The 26,831-nt window shown below is 35.0% G+C and overlaps 1 protein-coding gene, 2 long non-coding RNA genes and 1 pseudogene across 3 annotated transcripts; all 4 read right to left on the bottom strand.

Moving 5' to 3' along the window:
* Positions 1-3,879: 3,879 nt before the first annotated feature.
* On the bottom strand, positions 3,880-5,296 carry LOC116127169. Its single transcript, XR_004127584.1, has 3 exons — positions 5,054-5,296; positions 4,444-4,974; positions 3,880-4,330 (listed from the first exon to the last, which is right to left on the bottom strand). It is a non-coding gene; the product is annotated as an uncharacterized LOC116127169 (long non-coding RNA).
* Positions 5,297-6,693: 1,397 nt separating this feature from the next.
* On the bottom strand, positions 6,694-10,794 carry LOC116127100 (annotated as a pseudogene).
* Positions 10,795-13,198: 2,404 nt separating this feature from the next.
* LOC116127165 (putative leucine-rich repeat receptor-like protein kinase At2g19210) lies at positions 13,199-17,577 on the bottom strand. Its single transcript, XM_031412822.1, has 13 exons — positions 17,337-17,577; positions 16,693-17,236; positions 16,153-16,622; positions 15,806-15,944; positions 15,633-15,704; positions 15,465-15,536; positions 15,295-15,375; positions 14,897-15,063; positions 14,611-14,813; positions 14,416-14,542; positions 14,256-14,318; positions 13,967-14,156; positions 13,199-13,778 (listed from the first exon to the last, which is right to left on the bottom strand). The coding sequence occupies exons 1-13, from the start codon at positions 17,419-17,421 to the stop codon at positions 13,367-13,369; spliced, it is 2,625 nt and encodes an 874-aa protein (XP_031268682.1). The 5' UTR covers positions 17,422-17,577; the 3' UTR covers positions 13,199-13,366.
* Positions 17,578-25,688: 8,111 nt separating this feature from the next.
* LOC116127167 lies at positions 25,689-26,070 on the bottom strand. Its single transcript, XR_004127583.1, has 3 exons — positions 26,019-26,070; positions 25,855-25,926; positions 25,689-25,769 (listed from the first exon to the last, which is right to left on the bottom strand). It is a non-coding gene; the product is annotated as an uncharacterized LOC116127167 (long non-coding RNA).
* Between the last annotated feature and the right edge of the window lie 761 nt (positions 26,071-26,831).

Raw genomic sequence — 26,831 nt, 5'->3', positions numbered from 1 at the left:
TGTAGAGTATGATGAATTTGGTCATTTATTTACACAATTTGCAGGGCTTCTGTTAGTGTGGTTGTGAAACGATGCCCTAAATTTCTTCTAAAAAGCAATAACTAACTGTCTATATTTAATCGGCAGTATTATTTTGACTCCAATTTTGCTCGGTGTCAGCAAGAGAAGTAGCAAATTTGAGTTTCTCTAATGAAAAAGTCTTTTAAGTTTGGATCAATAATGTATTCTCAATTACACTAAGCCCAATTCAGCCTGTTCGGTAATTTGGGCTCCGTGGGTGGGCTCAGGAATGAATTAGGCCCTTTGCTCTTTCTGACCCAGCCCAAATCGCTATCAAATAATTTTTTTTCCCAGTTTAATTCCAAGTTTAATATTCAAACATTCAAAAAGTTAAAAAAAAAAAAAAAAATTGTTTGAAGAATTCGTATATGTGCATCCGTTCGATCATAGTATAGATAGAGTAATATTAACATATACAATTTCTCATAAAAATTATGTGACAAATATGACTGATGATTTAAATTAAATTAAACTTTCACTCAATCATCTTTTTCATAAAAGTGTATATGAGAATGTTGTAGTGTAGTATATTATTATACATGATATTTGTGCTATGATTAGATGAAATGATAACGTCATGGCACTAAAAGATTTTTGTGTATGCAAAATATATCATTTATAAATCTTAAAAAAATAATAAAGATCGACATCATAACTTAATCTACAAACTTTTTTTTACAACCTTGACATAACAAACTCGCAATTGCAGCCGCAGTTGGGTAGGAGACCATTATTAGGCAAGCAGGACTCATTGCGAGTTGTTACGTCGAGGTTGTAAGAGAAATTGTAAGATTGAGTTGTAAGTATAGTATGTCGCTATCTTTTTTTTTTTTTTTTTTAAATATTATTAATATTTTAAATTTTTTATACTTGACAATACATATGATTATAGGATTATGTATAAAACAAAAACATATATAATGAATTTTTATTAAATTTATATAGGTAACTAATACTCTACTGAGACTTTTACAAAATATAACATCAATGTTTTATATCCGAGATGACTTTACAAATTATTTGATCACTTTCTAAAATTTGGAGACAAATATACAAGTAATACTACAAGCTTCAATGTCATACTAATAACTTTTGCACGCTTCACTACCTTGCTCTGGGACCCATCAAGGATTTACATTCATGGCAAAACAATTTAACTACATCTTCTGATTCAGTCTCACTCTGTCATTTTTACGAGCCATCTCCATCTTCAGGCACTGGTTAATTCCATCACCACATGACTCATGGTGGCCTTCAGTGGAAGTGGTGACACACAAGCCATTGCTAACTCTAACACCTTCCATAAAGAGTTCATGCCATAATCTCTTGTAATCTTGGGTCAACAATGTTCTTTATATCCCCCTTGGCTAGCATGAAACTACCCATTCAGCCACAAGAGTTCTTTCAGGGTTTTTTGCTATTGCTGGCTGCTTGTGATTATTTCTGAGCACTACACCATAGCTAAACACATCACTTCTCAGTCAATCTATTGAGATAAAGTACACTGCAACAACAAGCAAGTCATGTCAGTAGCAGTTAGCAGCTGTTTCGACATGTTGAGGATTCAACTTAGATATCATGTTAACTAATATAAAGCTTGGATCCCCATGACTAAGTAGATGCGTTTTGGGTGAATAACCCTGAAGTTAAAAAACAAATCCTGAGGTGGATTTGACAACTGGTATAAAAAAGGAGTTCCTTAGTAGACAGTCAATTTGTGGTATTTGATTTGAACTCAGCTAGGTTAAAGGGAAAACACTTATCAGGATCAAGGTAACCTGGAGTGCAGCAACTACAGTTGACACATGAGTAGTGCACTCAACTTGGAAAAATCTGGACATTCCAAAATCAGCCAGTTTTGCCTGATAATTTCATTCAATAAAATGTTGTAGATTTCACACTCTGTGGATAACTGGTGGCTTACAACCATTGTGTAGATACTCCAATCCTGCAAGTCAAATTTCAAACACTCGCATAATCAGTGCTGCAAAAGTGATTTATTAAGTCATAACAAAACTACATCTACTTGCTGACCTTGTGCTGTATCCCATGCTATTCTAAGTCTCTCTTCCCAACTTAAGAAATTCGGATTTCTTCTGTTGCCATGAGAAGTAATAAGCAAGTTGTTAATGGAAGTAAAATGCAGTTCATAAATCATATAGGATTTCAATAAGATTGTCACCTGATAGAATCTTTTCCAAGTTTCCATTTCCCAAACTCAAGATATAGCCCAAGGGGTGCCTTCATTGAATATCCAACAGAGAGGTCAAGTTTTATGATGAGTTCTCATCAGAGTTTTGGCCTGTAATTTGAGTCAATCTTGTTGATGGTAATTGAATACAAGTTTCTAAGAATGAATTTTGAGATTGAATGCTATATGATAAATTAATTCCAGGAGTAATCAATCACCTCAGCTTGAAATTCTTTGTACCCTGAACTGATGACTGAGAGAGCATCTTCACAGCACTTCAGTGTCCCCCAGTAACATGGTAAACTGTTCCAAATCCTCTTTCCAACTGCCTTTCAAAGTTGTTGGTAATCTGAGAATCCAGAGTACGAAACTGTCCTGTTGAATTCGATGTCTCATCTTTTTGGTTTGATTCGATTTTCAACTCCTGGTGGTGGTGGCTGCGGTATCCTGCCTGTATGATCATTACAAGTTCAAAGATCATATTTTCATTCAATATCCTTTTAAAAATTTTACTTTCTATGGTCAATGATTTCAAGCTTTGAGAATCACACAATTACTCTACCTTGTTTCTCCTTTTAAGGATCCAAAACATGGCCCCTATTACTAAAAGAACACAAATCCACAACTGATGCTACTACAGGAACAAGGAACTTAAACTTTTTTCTCCACTGTGCCAGAAGCTCGTTGACAAAGATGGATTCTTATCCGCACTTGCATCATTAAGAACTGAAGTTATTTATTAACATAATGAAACAATCCAAACCATTTCCCACCATTTTAAATATGAAGAAATGCTTGCAGCAATTTCACGTTTTATTGTTGAATATAGCTACTGTAACAGTAATCATTGCATGAAAAGTGTGAAAAATGAAATTATAATAATCGTAAATAGTATGAATCTAAGGACAAGTTATACACCTCAAATAGTGATCCATTCTCTGATTTTTCCAGGAGTTCTGGTGGAAGTGAGCCAGAGAGATTGTTCCTTCGAGGTTTCGACAAAGCAGAACTGATAGGTCCTCAGTATTCTTAAACAAGGAATCAACTACAAATATTAGTTGCCAAATTTAAAAAACTTCAAACAATTTCAAGAATTCCAGTTGTGACAAAAAGTTTGGCACTGTCCATTTAAGCTGTTGTTTGATAAATCCCACAATCATTTGACATAATTTCATTAGAAAAGATGTTGATAGATTAGGTGAAGTTCTGAAATATGTATTTCATCAGTAATGGATACTTACAGATTTTGTAACATTTTAAGATTGGATATATAGGGCTCTCTCCCAGATAATCCACTTGATGACAGGTTCCTGATGGAAAGTTTTTGAAAATTGGAATTAGAGGATAGTGAAACTAATATGAAAATCAGTATGCTTCAATGAAGCATATGCTTACAAGGATGTGATTCTGGGGGGTTGATTAGAATCATAGCTGCAATTAAGACATCCCAAAAGAATCTTTAGGCAACAATGGATCTCCTTGCCAATTTCTCTTCACTCTATACATTGTCTTGATGTTCAACATAGCATCAACTATTAAACAATGAAGAAGATGAGAAGTTAAATGCAGCAAAAATTGTAAAGAGGCAGTCACATGTGTGATAAGAGGTGAGAGCCTACCGTCCTGTTGGTTCGATTGTGATCGTAGATCTTTTACTGTATATAGGCAATGCATTGATAATCGGGGGAAGAGTGGAATTTTTTGTCGGATTGATGGAGACGTTGAAACTTCTCCCATTCATGGCTCCTAGCTGTATATTGTTGTTGTAATCAAGTAAGGGGAACAAGGGGTCAAACCATAATTGTCCATTCAGATAAATATCAAATTCTTATATTTGGTTGAAGATCTTGGACTTCAGCAAAGTGCATGTAGATATAAAATTGGGAGTTAAGATCATTAGTTTCCAATGAATGTGAGGACATCACTACCATTTTGTGTGGTCACTGCAGTGCTCATGACAGTTGATGCTGGTTGGTAGCCATTGTGAACATCAGAGTCTATCTTTGAACTAGTATTCAAACATCCCAGAACTTGGAACTAAATGGGTTCCAGATTCGGTCGTAAACATCATCAGGGAACCTAATTGAGGTATTTGAAGAAAAAGTGAGACATTTTATCCATAATATTTGAAGTGAAATTGAAAAGGTATTTTACGAGCATAATTTGATAGAACGTGATTGAAAATATCTCACCTGACTTCTCCATTTTGGTTGAACCAAAATCTACTCGGTCATATAGTTCAAGTGATCCGGATTTAGTTCATAAGTATATTGTTCAGAAGCCTTAGCTCTAATGCTGATATGAAAGGTGTCCCAGATGTGTTACAAGACAAAAATATATATAATCTGATGAGGGAACATGTTCATCTCCATGGTAATGATAGAGGATGCATCCTCCAATTTCACCGAATTCATCTGTCAACGCCAAGATACAAGTCAAATTCTGGCGGTTGGCCATTGGTATCATAGTTTCCATACATGAACTGCGCTCGGATCAAATAGTTTTCATTTTGCCCTTCTGGGCCGTAGGGTGTACAATTTTTGGTTCCTTCAGGGAAGCTCCTGACAGTCAAGAACTGCCGTGTAAGGGAACTCCTATATTGAAGGGATATACTCTTATTTTCACCAGTGTCTATGAGTTTGCATCAGAAACTAATCAATGCACTGTTGTGCCATCTTTGTAGCTTGACTCTTCTGGTATCCCGCAGTCTATGCTTATGAAACCTGATACAAAAGGGAAGAGGAGATAATTGATATGGGAATCTTAAATGATGTTGGTGGTATAAAGTTGAGATTTTCGAACCTGATTGATCCTGTGCAAGAACTAGAACAACGAGAGCAGAGGCACCATGCAGTATTGCAAGGAAAAGACTGTTAGCCATTCTTTTCATCTTGATCTTCTGATTCCAATGGCTTCACTCAGATTTTTAACTCATAAATGGTGTCCTCTTGTTGCAAGTTAACAAAATTAAATTGAAATGTCTTAGCAAAGTAGTCAATAGTTTACCAGCCAATTAGGTTGATGAACCGGTCCATTACGGGCAGTTTCTTAGTCCGAAAGTGTTAAAATTTGTAATTAGCAGGAAACTTTCTTGATAGCAATGTTAAATGTTGTGCTCATTCACCAGCATGCTACACATGGCTGTATGGGACTGTAAACATTCATAATGTTGACATTTGACAAGCATGAAAACTGCTCTTAGGAATTTTTTCAGGAAAGAAAATTGTTTATAATTGAATTGTTCAAAGGTATGTGAAATGTCTTTGAAATTTCTAAAGGGGGACAAATGGAGAATATGTTGAGACTATTTCTATAACTGAGACCTTGTCAACATTATTGATTTAACATGGCAGTGTGAACTTCATTCAACTGAAATGTCTGCATCAAATTACCATCATCAATTTCTTCCAGCATCACCGTTGTGCAGAACATGCATGCTTTGCCAATTCTTCAAAATTTAGCAAAGAATTTGAAGTTCATTAAGCATATCAATTGTGAAATTCATTTATTATTGCAAGAATATTGTCTATCTAAGCCAAAGTCAAAATCCTTGAGTCAATTTAAAAAAGCAGGTGGGTTAATTTCACAATAACTAATCTCCATTAAATAAGTAGTTAACGACTTCAGCTGAAATGGTCAAACACGAAATAAATGAACTAAAATCTTTCCAACAAAATAATATTTTACATAGCTTTATCATGAAAGTCCACCCCATATCTAACAATACAAGCGAAGTTGTGACTTTTTTTTTGCGGCCTGGTTTTCCCCTGCAATCATCTCTGTTTTGTAATAGAAAGTTCAGCTCTACTGTCTTGTGTGTTTTCATTTACAAGTAGAAACTAGTTCAACACGAAATGGGGCCAGAGGGGGATGATCCAGCGTTAACTTGATGTGAAATGGAGGTCAAAAGAGGTGTTTAGATATAGAGAAAAATCAAAGAGAGAAAACATATTTATAGAGATGGAGGCTAATCAAAGATTTTCAATGACCTGATGTCACAAACTTGAGGGGAAGAATGCCCAAAGAAGTAGAGAAAAAGAGAAGAATCCCCATGTTTTGGAAGAGAAGCTACAAGAGACATATACAGTTTACAACAGTTGCACATATTCTGGTTGTAGAAGAGCTCAACAATTGGCATACAGATTGCATACACAATCTGTAAAATTAACTTGAGCTAAGAAGATTGTCTAGAAGATATCGTCAGCATTGACTAACCGGTTTGAATCGGTGTAATTGTATCGGTCAGCTGAGAAACTGCTTGTGGAATAGCAAAATATTACCTGCACCATTCTAGTTCATATTCTTTATTGTCTACCAAACAATTAATTTTCCAACAAAGATGATTGATGATCAATAAATTATTACTTGACACTCAAAGAAAATGAAAATAACAGAAAAAAGTCCCATGTTTAACACACCAATTCTTCTTTTCAGAAAAAAAATTATATTAATCAAAGCAGAAATATTATTGATTTTGTTTTGTTTCACTTGAATTTGACACAAATTTTAGTACAACAAGGCCTAAAATCCGGAACATGACTAGGCATTACATCTATTCAGAGGTAGGATATATTTCACGAAGGTACTACCTTATTTGGGGAGATAACTCAGTATCCAGATTTTAATTGATGGATACAATAGAATCATTTGATTCTGCCTCTCGACCCACATTCTTACGGGCTATCTCAATTACTAAAGATTCGTTCAACTCCATCACCACCTGGGTCATGGTTGGTCTTTTGGCAGAAGTTGGCGAAACACAAGCCACAGCTATTTCTGCAGCTTTCCAGGCAGAGTTTGTCTCAAAATCTCCATGTAGTCTTGGATCAACAATATTCGCAATATCCCCTTTGGCAAGCATGAAACTCACCCACTGACTTATATGAGTTTTCTCAAGCGTATTTTCAATGACAGGTTTGCTTGTTATTATCTCCAAGAGAACCACTCCAAAACCATACACATCACTCTTTTCAGTTAACCTGTTTGATATATAGTATCTGCATGGGGAAAAAGAAAACAGGCTCAGTTTGGTCTAATTTCCATTATATCATGAGACTAGGTTTCCTTCATACAATGATTGTGCAATTTGACATTACAAGGTAATTTCCAGCCTCTAAAATTGCAGATGTATATAACGTTTGAAGTTTCTGCATTACAATACTAAAACAGTCACATCTACAACTTACTCAGGATCAAGGTATCCGGGGGTTCCAGCAACAATTGTGGACACATGAGTTCCACTTTCGACTGAAAAGATTCTAGAAAGACCAAAATCGGCTAATTTGGCCTGAAATTTTTCATTTAATAAGATGTTTGTGGACTTCACATCTCTGTGGACTATGGGTGGCTTACAACCACTGTGGAGATACTCCAATCCTACATTTTAAATTCAATACACAATAGTTCACTTCTTAGATAGAAAAGAGAAGTAGAAAATTTTGAAAGGAGAATATTGCAAATCGAAGTATTTGTAACCTTGTGCTGCCTCTGTTGCTATTCGAAGTCTTCCTTCCCAACTCAACGTATCTACATCATTTTCTGTATCCATAAAAATAATTGTATGAAGACTTTTTTCCCGGAGTCAATATAAGCATCTTAAACTTCATAAAGATCCAATCCAATGACCAAAACCAACCTATGAGATGTGATTGTAAGTTTCCATTAGCCATGAACTCATAGATTAATCCCATATTTGTGCTCTCGTCACAATATCCAACAAGTGTCGTCAAATTTTTATGGTGGACTCTCATAAGAAGTTCAATCTGTAAAGCAACTGACATATTTTAGTCAGTCTAATATGAGGAAGTTGAAATTTTCTGAAGTAAATTACCTCTGCTTTAAACTGCTTATATCCTTGAACTGATGATTGAGAGAGCATCTTCACAGCTACTTGAGTATCATCCAAGTATCCATGGTAAACTTTTCCAAATCCTCCTTTCCCAATAGTCCTCTCAAAGTTATTGGTAAATCTCACTAAATCAGAGTATTTATACCGTCGAGTTTTCGAGTCCAATGATTCATTCTTCTTCCCAACTGGAAAAGAATATAAAATCCAATAACATGAGTTGAGTTGATGTTCTAAAAATTTTAATAATTTCATCTGCGGTGTTTTGTACCTTGTTTTCTTGTTTTGAAGTTCCAGAAAATAGAAATTGCAGTTAGGATGATACATATTAAAACTACTACTGCAACTATTGGAACAACTGCTACTGGAACAGTAAGCTTATTTTTCTCTCTGCCTTTGCAAGAAACTTCAGGACAAAGATCTGGATTTCCGTCCACACTAGAAAAATGAGAATTATTAATATAATACTTGAAAAAATGAGAATTGTTAATGTAACACTTGAATAATAATATGTAGTGCTGACAGCTACAAATAGTCCATTTATAGATCTATTATTTAGCTGAATATGGTCGTATGGATGATTTTTTGGTTTTGGGATAAGAAAATGCAGTACTCTTTGAGAAACTTGATCATATAGATCTAGCTATAGCTTGGAAAGTAAATCAAACCTTAGAGATAGCAAACCATTGTGCTTTCTTTCCACGAGTACCGCTGGAATTGAACCTTCGAGTTTATTTCCACTCAAGTTTCTGCAAGAGAATACTAAAGATGATCCCTAATTCTTTTTTTTTTTTGGCAACCAACTAACCATCATGATCTTGTTGAAGGAAACTTACAGCACTGTTAGGAATGGTAGCTTTGACAGAAATTCAGGCACTGGTCCAATCAAGTAGTTATTCGATAAGTCTCTGAAATGGTGATTGAGAATATTAAGCTGACTTGGTTCCCATCATCAACAATTTGAGCACTTACAGGTTGATTCAAGATGGAGATGCTTACAGATATTTTATTTGTTCGAGACTGGATATATAAGGAGATATCTCACCAGATAATCCACTGGATGATAAGTCCCTGGTTGCATGATCGATAACTTTGTTAGAAAATGGAAGTGTCGCATGGATCAAAGTCAACAAAATTGAAACTACGATGCTGGTTTAAAGGCAAAGACTCACAGAGATATGATCCTTGGGGGACTATAATCATCATAGCTGCAATTAAGACCTTGCCACAAATAATCTTTAGGGACACATGGATCTCCTTGCCAACTTTTATTCACTCCATACATTGAGTACTTGATTTTCGTGACAGCATTGACTAATAGTTGCACATACGCATGTATAAAGAGTAAGAATTGAAACATGGGGGACTAAAGTGAAGTTAAATAATGAAGGGAAAAACTGGACAATATCATCCGCAACTGATAAAAAAAAGTTATTGTCTGGAAGAACGTACCATCCTGTTGGTCAGTTAGCAATTGTGGGAATTCCTTTACTGCATATACCTCTAAAGCGTTAAGGATTGGTGGCAGGGTTGAATTCCTAGTTTTGATGATTGAGAAATCGATATTTTCTGCTTCTATGCGTGATGTTTTGTAACTGGTTTTTGCGTATAAGTTGGTAACGTTAGGTTTGACCCAGAACCCTCCATTTAAGTAGATGGTCTGTTGCCTAGTCTGGTTGGCTAGATTCTCTTGAACTTCAGCAAAGTAGAAGTAGGCATAATATCCGGATGTGGTATTCGAACGCTTCCAACTGAACTGCAAGGAATCGTTTCTTTTTGCAGGTACGACTGCAGTCCTCATGACAGTAGATGGTGGCCTGTAAATGGTTCCACTGGAATCGACAGGCTGCGAGTTACTTATTGCTATCCAGCTGTGGTTGTTGTAGGGCGTCCATATGCGATCAAAAGGGTCTTCTCTGTACCTGTTTCATAGAGCTTTACTTAGAAACCAAGATCCTAATTACAAAATTTTGATGATATAAAATAAATCACCTGAATGTTCCATTATCTGTTGAACCAAGATCCCAACGCCAAGACAGTAGTAGTGATCCTGATTGAGTTTTGTAAGTGGAATTACTGAGGGGCCTTAATTCTAATGCTGAAATAAAAGGTGTTCCGGAGCCTATGTTTACAAGACAGACATGTATATAACTTTTTTGGGGGATATGAATGATCTCCTTGGTAACAATAGTGGATATATCTTCTATTTGCACTGAATCCCAGACATCAGCTTCAAGAATGAGATCAAAGCTCGGCACTTTCCCTAGGCCATCATAATTTCCATACATGAATCTTGCTCTAATCAGGAACTTAATGTGGCCCGGTTCAGGTTTTAAAGTGTAGCAATTTTTCATTCCTTGGGGGAAGCTTCTAACATTCAGGAATTGTTGTTCCAGGGTCTTATGGTTGTATTCTAGTGATATATTTTTGCTGACACCTGTCTCTATGAAAGTTGCATCAGAAGTGTAATTTATGCCAGTTAACTTGTCTGTATATCCAGATTTTTCAGATATTCCACAATCTATGCTAATAAAGCCTGCGAAAAATATGGTTCAAAAATGTTGGTTAGTGAATAAAAATAGAAATTAATTCTTAAAATTGAGTTATAAGAACCTGATTGACTCTGAACATGAACCAGCTGCTTTGTGAGAGCAACTATGCAGAGGAATTCAAAGATGAAATGTTTAAAATTCTCCATTGATACTTTAGCTTATTTTAGTTGAAGAAAGCACACATAATCTTCATAAATATAGTGGCATACCATGTAAACAACCAAGAATATTGAATATTTAATTCTTGTTTTGACCCACTTTATGGGAGACTCCCACAGAAGACTTTTAAGTCAAGGGGTTTTAAGGCAGACTTTCATGCTTGAGATCCAATTAAAGAATTTTATGCTTGAGATCCAATTAAAGACTTTCATGCTTGAGATCCAAGTATCCAGGTTCATAATGAAATATTTTTTCAAGGAAACAATATGTAAAAAAAGGGTATGCTAATTCTAGAAGGTCAAGTCAATTTGTTTTTTCTATCAATAATTCTTAGTCATAGCCATATGCAAAGAATTTGAAAATGGTATGCTAATTTAAAGATAAAACCATCTATGTGATAAGCATTTATGAAAAGGCCAGCACTAGTCCAATGTAGAATTTATTTTGAGGAAAAAAAGAAAAAAAATTTTATATATGACTACAAACAATCTCATATTTCAAATCCTATCTTTATTATTCATTCTCATAAAAAAAATTAATGGGGTGTCAAAAGTACTTCTAAAGAATAAAAATTAAAGTTATAATATTAATAATTTGATATAAGGACAAATTTGTCATTATAAAATTTACCAAAAAGTGGAGCTTCCTTTGTCCATTAGCGGGTGTCAAAAGCTCACTCATTTGAGTTCCTATAACAGCTCAACCAACACTAGTCCAAGGTAGAATTTGAATTCTTGTAATAGCCCAAGCCACTACCACAAATATTGTCCGCTTTGGACACAATCTATCACGGTTTTGCAACCCAAAACACGTCTTGACAATTGAGGACCTCACGCATTCACATTTCCTTCCAAGCGATGTAGGATGTTACAGTTTCCCCTAGTTATTGATCGGTTATGTTAAAGTAAATGGAGAACATTAATATTAAAAAGAAATTATATGTAAAATTATTCATTATGTTTATAAAATTCAAAGGTTGAACGTTTCACCCTTGAAGTATTGGTGCATGCATATTAAAGTATCCAACCTAGACAATAGATGTAGAAATTTCTGACAAAGTGTTATAAATGTATTTGTGAGGAAGAGTCCAAGAAAATGACTCATGAAGATGAAAGGGACACCAGTATAATGTGACCCACAAAAATTCATTGACCATCAAGTCAATAGAAAATCCAAGGCTCCATTTGGTTCAAGATTGGGAATACTACTCTTGGTATTTCTAAAAAAGTTAAACAGTAAAATATCTAAAATTTCTCATTTTTGGGAATACTATTTTCAATATTATTTATTTTTTTTAAACCCTCTAAATTTGTTAATTTAATTAAATACCCCTAAATATTTTTTTTAAAATTACAAAAACACCCCAACAATCCACATTTACCAAATTCCGACCACCACTACCGAAAAATGGCTGGAATCTGGTAGGATGGCGCACTACCGGCTGAATCTGACCGGTAGTGTGCCGATCTAGCCTTTTCCGGCCAGATCCACTGTAGATCTGGTCGGAAAAGGCCAGATCTNTAAATCATCGGACAATTTATGCTGTCATGAAAAGGAAGCCATTGAATAGTTTACTAAAGATTTCAGTCAAGTGAAGAGTCAGAAATTTCCCAGCAGGAGAATATAATATTATTGATTGACTGAAATGTCTAGTTATTATGAACCACTTGCTCAAATTTGAACATCAAATCATATTTTGTATTATACATTGTTCACATGTTAAGCAAGGCAAGGGGTTTGGTCCTTACTGGGAGACTCTTCAATTCTTGGAAGCTTCAATTTTGAGAAATTAAATATGAAGTTCCTGCCAAAAAAGATTCCCCAACTAGTAAAATAAAATCTAGTCAAAATAAAAATTTCCCACTAGACATAATATATTGAGTTCTCCCCAAGTTATTGATAAATAAACAACAGTATTTTCAAGGTAAATATACTTTTAAAAAGCAGTATACTTTACAGTTCTTTATTGGTTTGTAAAGTTATTGAGGTTGAAAAGTTTGAATTTCACCGTTGATATGTGGGTGTCAATTGCAATATTCAACATTATAGTACAATAGAGGATCCACAAAGAGATTGTGATGAATTTGTCTCATAAAGAATATTGGGAACCGACCATTGAATGTGGAAAGGATTGCAACTTGGTGTTTGTCTAACTTCTTGACCTTCAAGTCAATGGACAAAAATAAAAGACTGATACTTTGGTAGCAAATTTTCTTTCAAATGGGTTTGCCAGACACCGGCTGAGCCTGTAAGCCATTCTAGGCCGAGAAGCTATAGTAAGAGTGGTGTTATACAATCCTTTCTCTACATATTTTAGCCATCATAAAATGTTTCAGACATCTGTTACCAATAATATAAACACTCCCAAGGGTTTATCAGAATTTTCTCCTCAAGATATTTTGAGCTTATATATTATGCTAGTGTATGTTACACAAAGAAGAACATCGCAGCCTTATTTCTTTATGTTTCTTCAAATACACAAGAACATTGGTCCAAGACCTGTTACATGTACGGAAATTTATTTATGCATGGTTAAGTGGGATACATTTTGTAAAAGTACTACCTTAGTATGGGAAATAATTCAGTATCGAGATTCAAACTCATCGATAACATAGAATCTTTTGGTTCAGCATCCTTGCCCATCTTCTTACGAGCTACCTCCATTGCTAAAGACTCATTCAGTTCCACCACTACCTGATTCATGGTTGGCCTTTTGGCAGAAGTTGGAGAAACACAAGCTATTGCTATTTCTACAGCTTTCCAGGCAGAGTTTGTCTCAAAATCTCCATGTAGTCTTGGATCAACAATATTTGCAATATCCCCTTTGGCAAGCATGAAACTCACCCACTGACTTATATGAGTTTTCTCAAGCGTATTTTCAATGACAGGTTTGCTTGTTATTATCTCCAAGAGAACTACTCCAAAACTATACACATCACTCTTTTCAGTTAACCTGTTTGATATATAGTACCTGCATGGGGAAAAAGAAAACAGGCTCAGTTTGGTCTAATTTCCATTATATCATGAGACTAGGTTTCCTTCATAAAATGATTGTGCAATTTGACATTACCAGGCAACTTCATGCCTCTAAAATTGCAGAGTGTATAACGGTTGAAGTTTTTGCATTACAATACTATAACAGTCACATCTACAACTTACTCAGGGTCAAGATATCCGGGGGTTCCAGCAACAATCGTGGAAACATGAGTTCCACTTTCGACTGAAAAGATTCTGGAAAGACCAAAATCAGCTAATTTGGCCTGGAATTTTTCATTTAATAAGATGTTTGTGGACTTCACATCTCTGTGGACTATGGGTGGCTTACAACCACTGTGGAGATACTCCAATCCTACATTTTAAATTCAATGCACAATAGTTCACTTCTTAGATAGAAAAGACAAGTAGAAAATGTTGAAAAGAGAATATTTCAAATCAAAGTATTTGTAACCTTGTGCTGCCTCTGTTGCTATTCGAAGTCTCCCTTCCCAACTCAACGTATCTGCATCATTTTCTGTATCCATAAAAAAAATTGTATGAAGACTTTTTTTCTGAAGTCAATAGAAGCATCTTAAACTTCATAAAGATCCTATCCAATGAGCAAAACCAACCTAGGAGATGTGATTGTAAGTTTCCATTAGCCATAAACTCATAGATTAATCCCATATTTGTGCTCTCGTCACAGTATCCAATAAGTGTCGTCAAATTTTTATGGTGAACTCTCATAAGAAGTTCAATCTGTAAAGCAACTGACATATTTTAGTCAGTCTAATATACGGAAGTTGAAATTTTCTGAAGCAAATTACCTCAGCTTTAAACTGCTTATATCCTTGAACTGATGATTGAGAGAGCATCTTCACAGCTACTTGAGTGTCATCCAAGTATCCGTGGTAAACTGTTCCAAATCCTCCTTTCCCAATAGTCCTTTCAAAGTTATTGGTAAATCTCACTAAATTAGAGTATTTATACCGTCGAGTTTTCGATTCCAATGATTCATTCTTCTTCCCAACTGGAAAAGAATATAAAATTCAATAACATAAGTTGAGTTGATGTTCTAAAAATTTTAATAATTTCATCTGCGGTGTTTTGTACCTTGTCTTCTTGTTTTGAAGTTCCACAAAATAGAGATTGCAGTTAGGATGATACATATTGAGACTACTACTGCTACTATTGGAACAACTGCTACCGGAACAGTAAGCTTATTTTTCTCTCTGCCTTTGCAAGAAGCTTCAGGACAAAGATCTGGATTTCCTTCCACACTAGAAAAATGAGAATTATTAATATAGCACTTGAAAAAATGAGAACTATCAATGTAACACTTGAATAATAATATTTAGTGTTGATAGCTACAAATAGTCCGTAGATCTATTATTTAACGGAATATGGTCTATATGGATGATTTTTTGGTGTCGGGAATAGAAAATTCGGGTAATACTCTTTGAGAATTTTGATCATAACGATCTAGCTATAGCTTTGAATGTAAATCAAACCTTAGTGATAGCAAACCATTGTGCTTTCTTTCCACTAGTACAGCTGGAACTGAACCTTCGAGTTTATTTCCACTCAGGTTTCTGCAAGAGAACAGTAAAGATGATCCCTAATTTTCTTTTCAATGAAGTATCTGTGCTTATCCATCATAATCCTGATGAAGAAAACTTACAGCACCGTCAGGAATGGTAGTTGTGACAGAAATTCAGGCACGGGTCCAATCAAGTTGTTATTCGATAAGTCCCTGAAATAGTGGTTGAGAATATTAAGCTGACTTGGAATGGTTGCCATCATCAATAATTGGAGTACTTACGAGTTGATTCAAGACAGAGATGCTTACAGATATTGTATTAATGCGAGACTGGATATATAAGGAGATATCTCACCGGATATTCCACTAGATGATAAGTTCCTGGTTGCATGACAAATAATTTTGTTAAAAAATGGAAGTGTGGCATGGATCAAAGTTAACAAAATTAAAACTAGGATGCTAGTTTAAAGGTGAAGACTCACAGGGATATGATCCTTGGGGCACTATAGTCATCGTAGCTGCAATTAAGACCTTGCCACAAATAATTTTTAGGGCTACATGGATCTCCTTGCCAACTTGTATTCACTCCATACATTGACTTGATTTTTATGATAGCATTGACTAGTAGTTGCCCATACGCATATATAAACAATAAGAATTTAAACATGGGGGACTATGGTAAAAATAAATAATGAAGAAACAGCTGGACAATATCCTCCACAACTGATATAAAAAAAAAAAAAAAAAAAAAAAAAAAAAAAAAAAAAAAAAAAAAAAAAAAAAAAAAAAAAAAAAAAAAAAAAAAAAGAAATGGTCTGGAAGAACATACCATCCTGTTGGTCTGTCAGCAATTGTGGGAATTCCTTTACCTCATATACCTCAAAAGCGTTAAAGATGGGTGGTAGGGTTGAATTCCCAGTTTTGATGATTGAGAAATCAATATTTTCTGTTCCTATGGGCGAATTGCAGTAAATTATTGTTGTAGATAAGTAGAAAACATTAGGCTTGATCCAGAGATCTCCATTTAAATAGATGGTCTGTTCTCTGGTCTGGTTGGCTAGATGCTCTTGAACTTCAGCAAAATAGAAGTAGGCATAAAATCCGGATGTGGTATTTGGGCGCTCCCAACTGAACTGCAGGGGACTGCTTCCATTTTCTGGTATAACTGCAGTCCTCATGACAGTAGATGGTGGCCTGTAACTGGTTGCACTGGAATCGACAGACCGCGAGTTACTTATTGGTACCCAGCTGTGTTTGTTGTAGGGCGTCCATATGCGATCAAAAGGGTCATCTCTGTACCTGTTTCATAGAGCCTTACTTAGAAATCAAGATTCTAATTACCAAATTTTGATGATATAAAACAAATTACCTGAATGTTCCCTTGTCTGTTGCACCAACATCCCATCGCCAGGAGAGTAGTAGTGATCCTGATTGAGTTTGGTAAGTGGAATTAGTCACGGGCCTTAATTCTAATGCTGAAATGAAAGGTGTTCCGGAGCCTGTGTTTACAAGACAGACATATACATAACTTTTTTGGGGGATATGAATGATCTCCTTGGTAACTATAGTGGATGCATCTTCCATTTGCACTGAATCCCAGATATCAGCTTCAAGAATGAGATCAAAGCTTGGCACTTTCCCGCGGCCATCATAATTTCCATACATGAATCTTGCTCTAATCAGAAACTTAACGTTGCCTGGTTCAGGTTCTAAAGTGTAGCAATTTTTCATTCCTTCGGGGAAGCTTCTAACTTTCAGGAATTGTTGTTCCAGGGTCTTATGGTTGTATTCTGGTGATATAGTTTTGCTAACACCTGTCTCTATTAAAGCTGCATCGGAAGTGTAATTTATGCCTGTCAACTTGTCAGTATATCCAGATGTTTCTGTTATTCCACAGTCTAAGCTAATAAAGCCTGGGAAAAATATGGTTGGACAGAGCGAAAATGTTAGTATAAATGCATATAGTTAGTGAATAGAAATAGAAATGAATGCTTAAAATTGAGTTATAAAAACCTGATTGACTCTGAACATGAACCAGCTGCGTTGTGAGAGCAACTATGCAGAGGAATTCAAAGATGAAATGTTTAAAAATCTCCATTGCTACTTTAGCTTATTTTAGATGAAGACACATAATCTTCATAAATATAGTGATATACCATGTGAACAACCAAGTATATTTAAAATTTAATTCTTGTTTTGACCCACTTTATGGGAGACTCCCACAGAAGACTTTTAAGTCAAGGGGTTTTATGTACATTGATCACTCTAGTCGATGTCTGATTCATTAATTTGGTTAGAAAGTATCAGGGTGGTTCTGTTAACAATACTTTAAGGCAGACTTTCATGCTTGAGATCCAATTAGGTGATTAAACCTGTATCCAGATTCATAATGAAAGAATTTTTCAAGAATACAATATGATAAAAAAAGGGTATGCTAATTCTGGAAGGTCAAGTCAATTTGTTTTTTTGATCAATAATTCTTAGTCAATTTGTTCTTTTGATCAATAATTCTTAGTCAATTTGTTTTTTCGATCAATAATTCTTAGTCATAGCCACATGCAAAGAATTTGAAAAGGGTATGCTAATTTAAAGACAAAACCATCTATGTGATAAGCATTTATGAAAAGGCCAGCACTAGTCCAATGTAGAATTTATTTTGACCAAATAAATAAATAAATAAATAAATAAATTTATATATGACTACAAACAATCTCATATCTCAAATCCAATCTTTATTATTCATTGTCATAAAAAAAATTAGGGTTTATGAGATAATAATGGGGTGTCAAAATTACTTCTAAAGAATAAAACTTAAAGTTATAATATTAATAATTTGATACAAGGACAAATTTGTCATTATAAAATTTGCTAGGAAGTGGAGCTTCCTTCGTCCATTAGTAGGGTGTCAAAAGCTCCACTCATTTGAGTTCCTATAATAGCTCAACCAACACTAGTCCAAGGTAGAATTTGAATTCCTGTAATAGCTCGAGCCACTACCACAAATATTGTCCGCTTTAGACACAATCTATGACAGTTTTGCTTTTGGTTTTGCAACCCAAAACACGTCTTGACAATTGAGTAGCTCACGCGTTCACATTTCCTTCCCAAGCGATGTAGGATGTTACAGTTGCCCTTGGTTATTGATAGCTTATGTTAAAGTAAATGGAGAACATTAATATTTAAAAGAAATTATATGTAAAATTATTCATTATGTTTATAAAATTCAAAGGTTGAACGTTTCACCCTTGAAATATTGGTGCATGCATATTAAAGTATCCAACCTAGACAATAGATGTAGAAATTTTTGACAAAGTGTTATAAATGAATTTGTGAAGAGTAGTCCAAGAAAATGACTCATGAAGATGAAAGGGACACCAGTATAATGTGAGCCACAAAAATTTATTGAATATCAAGTCAATAGAAAAACCAAAAAGTTGGTGGAACTTTGAATAACTCATGAGGAGCAAGTTGTGTAGGGAAGGTAGCTATTTTTTGATGGTTTGCCTGGTGAAACTGTAAGTTATTTGGACTTTTATAAGCATAGGAAAAGAAAATATTAATGCCAAAAAGAAAGTTCCAGCAGCTTAAAGAAGGCTTTAATTCAAAGAAGCAGTGTGTAACTGCAGAAAGTAGTGCTGTAAAACAGAGTACTCTATTTTACTTTGTCCTGTTTGTATTTGAATTTTGTAAGTTTCAGTTTCAGTTTGGTTTCTTCTACAAGAAGAAGGCAGATATTATCATACAATTTATATAGTATCTTCCATGTAAGTGTTAAGTGTTTGAGATCATAATATGACTTTATTACTCAATTGTATGATAAATGTGAGAAAAAGACCATAAATCATATGAAAGGAAAGTCGAGTGCCAACTTTGACTTGCATGGGAGACTCCTACAGTAGACTTTTAATTCATAGACTTTTTCATTGATCACTTTGGTAAAGTAATCAAGACCATACATTACATAAGAGAATTTTCTTTTTTCTTTATTTCTTCTTTATTCCCGCTCTACAAGCTCTAATCACTGAGTCTTTTTGATCAAGCTATTGACTATTAAAGTCAATGGAAAAAAACAAAAAAGTTGGTGGAACTTGAATAACTAAACAAGATCATAAATGTTTATAAGCTTAGACCAAAAAAAAAAAAAAAAAAAAAAAAAAAAAACATGAGTCACTTTCAAAAAGAAACTTCCAGCAGCTTGAAATGCCTTTATTTTAAAGAAGCACTTTAGAGGGGAGGTATGTTAATATTAGCATTCCAACTACAGAAGGACTTTTGTAACACAGAGTATTGTGTTCTTTGTCCTGTTTGTATTTTAATAAGCTTAAGTACAGACTACTCTCTCTGTCCTCTTCTGTAGATCAGTTTTAACTTCAGTTGTTTTAAGTTGGATAATGTTGAGTGAGCTTATTTGGTTTGTATAGAACTGATGAGAGAATTATCTCATTACATGCATTATAAAAACAGATTGCGGTGTTCGAAGACAAAAGAAAATTAATATTAGAGAACCATCTCTGTTGTCTTATCTGTTTCTCTACGGAAAGTTTTCAGTTTTGTTCCATTTTGTACTTTCTGTTTCCTAGTTGATGGCCATGGAGATACGCCAATCGTAGGTTTCAAATTCAATGCAATTAAGTTCATTACTTTTAAACATAGACAAAGAAAAAAGGCTTGTGCTACTTTTTTTTATTCATCGGTCTCAGTCATGTCTACTTCTGAACTGTTGAAGGAACTGTTGTGTTGAACATCGCCCTTGCTACTTTGATTTCTTCAAGTCGAAGAAAGCAGATATAATCGTAAAATTTATAGTGCCATGTCATGTGAACAACCATAAATGAATAGTATATTTTACAAGGCAGTCAATTACTCAATTTTTCGTTTAACATAAATGTGGAAAAAGAGCATAGCTCATATGAAAGAAAAGTCAATTGTCACCTTGTGTTACACGGGAAAGTCCTGCAGAAGACTTTTAAGTCCACGGTTTTTCATTGATCACTTTGACTAGAGGTCGACTTCATTGGTTGGAAACTATTCAATCAACGGTTCCCTTAACCCATACGTTACGGAAGAGTTTATTTTATATTGCTCACAAATATAAATCAATCCTCTCACACTATCATGTGAACATGACTTGATCTTCAACAACTCTTGTTCAGTTTCAAACACTATCATGTGAAACAGAAAGAAATTTGTCCGTAACAATTTGATAAAAAAACAATTGGCATTAAATACAATCAAAGTAATCAGCTCCAGTCAAGTTTATGTTTATTTATTTATTTTTTTTAAACTTTTATTCATAAGTGATAACACAATATTGAAGTAACAAAATAGGTGTTATTTTTGAAGAATATAAATTCTGTATCAGGGGACTGATTGAAGGCCCCAGAGACACCACTAGGCATATTGTGAGAAAATTCTTGTATGAAATTCATACCAGTATGAGTAAAATCTGATGTGAATAGTTTCTTAACGTCCAGTTAATTAGTCCTTTTGATCACTAATTCAATTCATGCCCACTTGCAAAGATATATAATTTACAAGGTAATTACATTACATCCAACCTTATAGTACAATATATAGAAGTTGAAAGTTCCAACAAAGTGTTATAAATGAATTATTCTCAGGAAAAACCCTAGAAAATGACTCGTTAAGGTGAAAGGGACGCCAGGATAATTTTACTCACTACAAACTTTTGACTATCTAGTCAATGGAGAAAACAAAAAAAAGTTGGTGGAATGTTGAATGAACTCAAGAAGAGCAAGTTATGAGAGAGGTAATTATTCTTTATAGTTTGCCAGAACAGAGTACTCTGTTTTGTTTTGTCCTGTTTGTATTTTGTCAGGCTGTAAGTACAAAGTATTTTCTAAGTTTCAGTTTCAGTTTCAGTTCAGTTGTTTTAGGTTAGATAATTTTGTGTTAGGTTATTTAGATTGATTGGAACTGAAAATATTGAGCAAGAAACCTCTCCTTGGCTGCAGTACTGTTTATAAACACTGACTCTGGTGTTTGGAAGAAAAATCAGATTTGAGAACCATCCTCTGTTGTCTTCTCTGTTTCTCTACAGAAAGTTTCAGTCCTGTTCTATATGTCTTTCTGTTTTCTTACTGATGGTATTGTTGCAACAAGCTAAATAAATATTTTATCCTTTGAAAATCAGTTTGCAGATAGATGGGGAATGAACATGTTAAAATCTCCATTAAAGGATGCAAGAGGATGGTCCAAACCTTGTTTCCTTCTTTCAATGTTCCCCAAACTAATCAAATTTTATTTAAGAGGATGAAAAGTTTAGCAGCTGATGTCACTAATTGGAAACAAAGAGTCGACTGAGAAAAAAATATGCATGGTAATTTCAGTTGAACTTTTAAGCCATATATTATACCTCACTGCAATTTGTTGAGAGTAAATAGCATACTTTGGCGCATTTCAACAGTAATGTAAGCATCGTCATACCAAGCCAATTTTATATTACTCCATTTTTTATTTTTCTTTATGACCATCATACCTTCTTGTCGTAGATTAGCCACGAAAAGATTTTAGATCTTTATATTTTGATAAGTGGGCTAATTACTTCATAAAAAACTAGTGATACCATTGTTAGGAAACATTTTCTTGCTTCATTAGAGTTTAGAACTTTTTTACTTCCTTTAGGTAGCATACTGCATATATAGATTCTTGGAGAAGAAAAACACATATCTATAGTTATTTATTTCATGTGTACAGAATTTAAGTACGTACGTATTCATACATGCATCCCTGCTTGTGAATATGTATATTGTGCAGTTACGAAAATGGCCCTTGTATGCATTTCAAGGCGAACTAATGCTGGTGATCAGTGAAAAAGTTAAATGTCAAAACCCAAATAATGCAGCATTCTTCTCTGCTCAGCTTCAAAAACTGCAGCAGCCCTGTTTTCTTATGCTAATGTATGTTACACAAAATAGAACATGGCTGCTTCATCTCTTTGTTTTTCTTCCAAGTACATGAGAATTATGCATAGTGAAGTGGGATATCTTTTGTGAAAGTACTACCTTAGTATGGGAGAAAATTCAGTATCGAGATTCAAGTTCATCGATAACACAGAATCTTTTGATTCAGCATCCTTGTTCATTTTCTTTCCAGCTACCTCAATTGCTAAAGACTCGTTCAGTTCCATGAAGTGTTGTGGACAATTTGTACGAAGATAAACCCCGGTAAATGACTCATGAGGTGAAAGGGACACCAGTATAAGTATAATGTGACTTCCAACAAGCTGTTGATGATTAAAGTCATTGGAACAACCCAAAAAATTGGTGGAACATGAATAAACATGCAATTATTTGGTGATAGCAACATTAATCTAGCTACAAGTTCTGTTTCAATTATATAAACATTTGAATGTTTATAATGAAGCCAAGTAAGGTATATTAATATTTATCGATGTAACTGTTAGATTTGAGCACGTGTAATTAATAATAACTTTGTATTATTACACACAATAAACAAGACACTTGAAGACACACTAGACTCACTTGCACTCGCCATACACAAGCACTTAGACACTTGTGTTTTCCACTTGCTCAAAGTAGAACCGTGTGGGGCTATTTATAGTTGCTTAAGTCGTTGAAGAACCAACTCTAGATCTGTCCAGAGAGATCTCCCACTTGCACTGAAAATCTTTGCTCCATGTCAATAAGATTTTCTTTGCCTTAAAGAATGAAGAGCGTGGTGAGCAAGGAAGAATATTCTGGACATTGCCCACCGCCATACCACTGGAGAGAGGCAGAGTTGATTTTTAACGGTAACCACAGAGTAGTCTGTTCTGCTTTGTTTTGTATTTTATCAGGCATTAAGCACAGAGTACTCTGTTCTGTTTCATAGTTATTAGTTTCAACTTCAGTTGTTTTAAGTTGGATAGTGGAGCTTGAGTTCACTTTGATTGTATGAAACTGAAACTCATGACCAAGAAAGGATCTCGTTGACTGTAAATTCATCTATTAGACACTGATTATGGTGTTCAAGATGGAAAAAATAAAAAATAAAAAAAAATTCAGATTTCAGAACCATCCTCTGTTGTCTTCTCTGTTTCTTGACATAAAAGTTTCAGTTCTGTTCGATACGTATTTTTTGTTTCCTAGTTGATGGTATGATTAAACCAATATCATATGTGCTTTCATTTATCTGTGTGTCAGCTATATACTACTATTAATCTTACGATTTAATAAATAGAAAAGATCCACTGACGCCCATATATACTAGATATCACAGAAAATAAACATGATTTGAGGCATTAAGCAAAATAGGAGTACAGTTTCTTTCAATTTTATTTCTTCCTTGAAGTACACAATAACCGAACTGGAAGAAGATCTAAAACCCTGCACATGTAAACATTAAAACTGTTATAACTACTCACAGAAAGAATCAACCAAAATAGCAATAGATCAAGAACAAGAATCACACCAAACACACACAAGAACAAGAATCACACCAAACACACACAAGAACAACCAGATTTACCGTGGTTCGCTTGTTCTATATTTGAGCAAGCTACGTCCACGTTGAACTCGAGAATCACACGAGCTCGCTGCACTAATACTGTCAAGATTACAGTTTACACACACAGCAACACAAATCCCTCAAAAACCCCCTTCTTCAACCCGTAACTCACCCTAGAGATTACACCCTTCGAATCCCTAAATACAGCGTATACAATACACCCAGAATGACCTGACCCAGTCACTCAATAAACAAGTTACAGGATCCACTCAATCCAAATTGAAAACCCTAAAGGCTCAAAGATGGTGTTTAACGAAAAAGAGAGAGACTTGTATAAAATGAAAAATGAATCGAATGCATAAACTGCCAAGATAATTCTGCTTTTATATGGTTGACATTAGGGTTGAATTTCAGCCGTTGGATCTTCTTTTCATCAATGATTAGGATTGTTTCTGTCGTTTAGATCAAAGCGACGTCGTTCCATTTAAGTGCAAATACGACAGCGTTTCAAGCCATCATCCAACAATCTCCACCTTGATGGGTTGAAAAACAGCCCCTGTGCTAGTGCAGCTTGCCTTTAGTGAGTCCTTCATTGTTCTCTTGTTACTGTTGCTTACTGAATGGACAGTAGGTTCAAGCAATGCTTGAACTTCGCAATTGTAACAATCTTCATACCCATGTCTGCTGGATTGTGCTCAGTAGGAACCTTATTGAGTATTATCTCCCCTCTAGTGATCAGATCTCTCACAAAGTGATAGCACATCTATGTGTTTGGTTCGCTCATGGTACATTGGATTCTTACTAAATATATTGCACTTTGCCTGTCTGAAAAAATGGTTGGTCTCAGTTCAGTCAGTTTTGCTTCACTCAGGATCCCTTTGAGCCATATTGCCTCTTTAAATACATCGCTACAACCACATATTCAGCCTCGTTGTTGATATGGCAACTATAGCTGTAATTGGACTTCCAGCTGATGCATTTGCCCCCCAGGTAAAGTAATATGCAGTGGTTGACTTTCTAATGTCCCTGTCACCTGCAAAATCAGAGTCTACAAACCATCCAACTCAAGTGAGGCAGATCTTTTATAGTATTCCGTCCCACATTTAAAGACCCACTAACATATTTGAGTATCCACTTCAGGGTTGTCCAATGTTCCATACCAGGATTGAACATGAATCTACTCAACAATGATATCACAAATGATAGGTCAGGCCTAGTGCTAATCATAGCATACATCAAGGATCCAATCACATTAGCATAGAATGGTCCCCATTCTAATTGACTCAGTATCAGTATTTGGGCATTGGGCCTTGCTTAATGTGAAGTGGTTTGCTAAAGGCATTGAGACAGTTTTGACCCTGACATTCCAAATGTTCTACTAACTTATGCAGATATGAACACTGGTGAATTTTCAGTTTGCATTTACTCCTGTTTCTATCAATTTGCATGCCTAAAATCTTCCTAGCATCCCCTAGTTCTTTCATTTCAAATTCTGCATTCAGTTTCTCTTTAACTCACAGATCAGGCTTTGATTTACTATTAGTACCTATCATCTACATACACAGTAAGTAAATAGGTATTTCATCTAAAACGCAAAGTAGAAACAACTGTCATATTTACTTCTAGTGAATCCTATAATTTTTTTTTTTTTGTATGTTAAGGAATTGTTACTTTTGGTACCTTTTCTCCTTCTGTGATCCACAAATTGCCAATATTGCAGCTAAAACTACCAAAACGGAAACAACTGATGCCACCACAGGCACAATGTTAACTTGTTTTGCTCTTTGCATGAACCCGGAGGAACGGATTTGATTTCCATCCACACTAATCAACAAAATGATAAGAAACCAGCTGTGCACTAAGTCCTCAACATTTTTTTTGGGACTGAAAATAAACCTTAATAACAGCAAACCCTTGTCTACTTTTTCTTTTAGTCCAGCTGGAATTGAGCCTTCGAGATTGTTTCCTTTCAAGTTCCTGCAACAGTTAAAATGTGATGCTCTTTTATATAATTAACTATGACAAGCTAGCCTTTCTTACTGTCATATGTCCAGTAACTTACAGCACTCTCAAGTATTGTAGCTGTGTAAAAAACTCAGGCACTGATCCTGTCAAACTATTGTTTGATAAGTCCCTGGAATGGTGATGGAAAATGTTAAGGTGACTGGATTTTTATCACTCACAGATTTGCAAACTTACAAGTTTATGTGAGACTGAGACGCTTACAAAGATTGAATCGATGTGAGACCGAGTATATAAGGACTTATCTCCCCGGACAATCCACTCGAAGATAAATTTCTGCTTGAGCGACACAATCAATAATTTTTGTTAACAATATTCGATCAAGGTCAAGAAATAGGATGCCTTTTGATTTAAATGTGTATACATACAGGGATATGATCTTTGGGAGTCCAGAATCATAGCTGCAGTCAAGACCTTCCCAGATGAAAAGTTTAGGGATACATGGATCTGCTTGCCAATTTGATATTTTCACTCCGTACTTTGTCTTGATATTCATAATAGCATCAACTAATATTTACACACAGATTAATTTTGGTAAGGATTAAATAAAAAACTATAGTGATTGATTGTAACCCAGGAGAGAAAAGGAAAGAAAACATACCATCTTGTTCCTCCGTTACCAATTGTGAGAATTCTTTTAACCAGTATATCTCAAGGGCGTTTAAAATAGGCGGCAGAGTTGAATTCTCAGTTTTGTTCATTGAAATGTCAATTCTTGTTCCACTGAAGGGAAACAAGTTATATGCTGATCTTGTATAGAAGGAGAAGGGATGAAATTCCCAATACAAAACCTTTCCATTTGCAGAGATGTTAAATTCTCTAGTCTGGTTGTCTTGTAATTCTTCAATTTCAGCAATGTGCAGAAATAGATGATACAATCTAGTTTCATTGGCCTCCCAAAAAAATTTCAACGGATCGCTAGCATTCACAGGCGTGACGGCAGTGCTCATGATTGAAGTTGGTATTTGGTCATCATCGAACTTGTTCTCAAGAAGATCAGTTTTCGTTGTGCTTATT

Source organism: Pistacia vera, unplaced genomic scaffold (assembly GCF_008641045.1).
Source record: "Pistacia vera cultivar Batoury unplaced genomic scaffold, PisVer_v2 Contig189, whole genome shotgun sequence".
NCBI lineage: Eukaryota > Viridiplantae > Streptophyta > Magnoliopsida > Sapindales > Anacardiaceae > Pistacia > Pistacia vera.
This window is presented reverse-complemented; position numbering and strand designations above follow the sequence as displayed.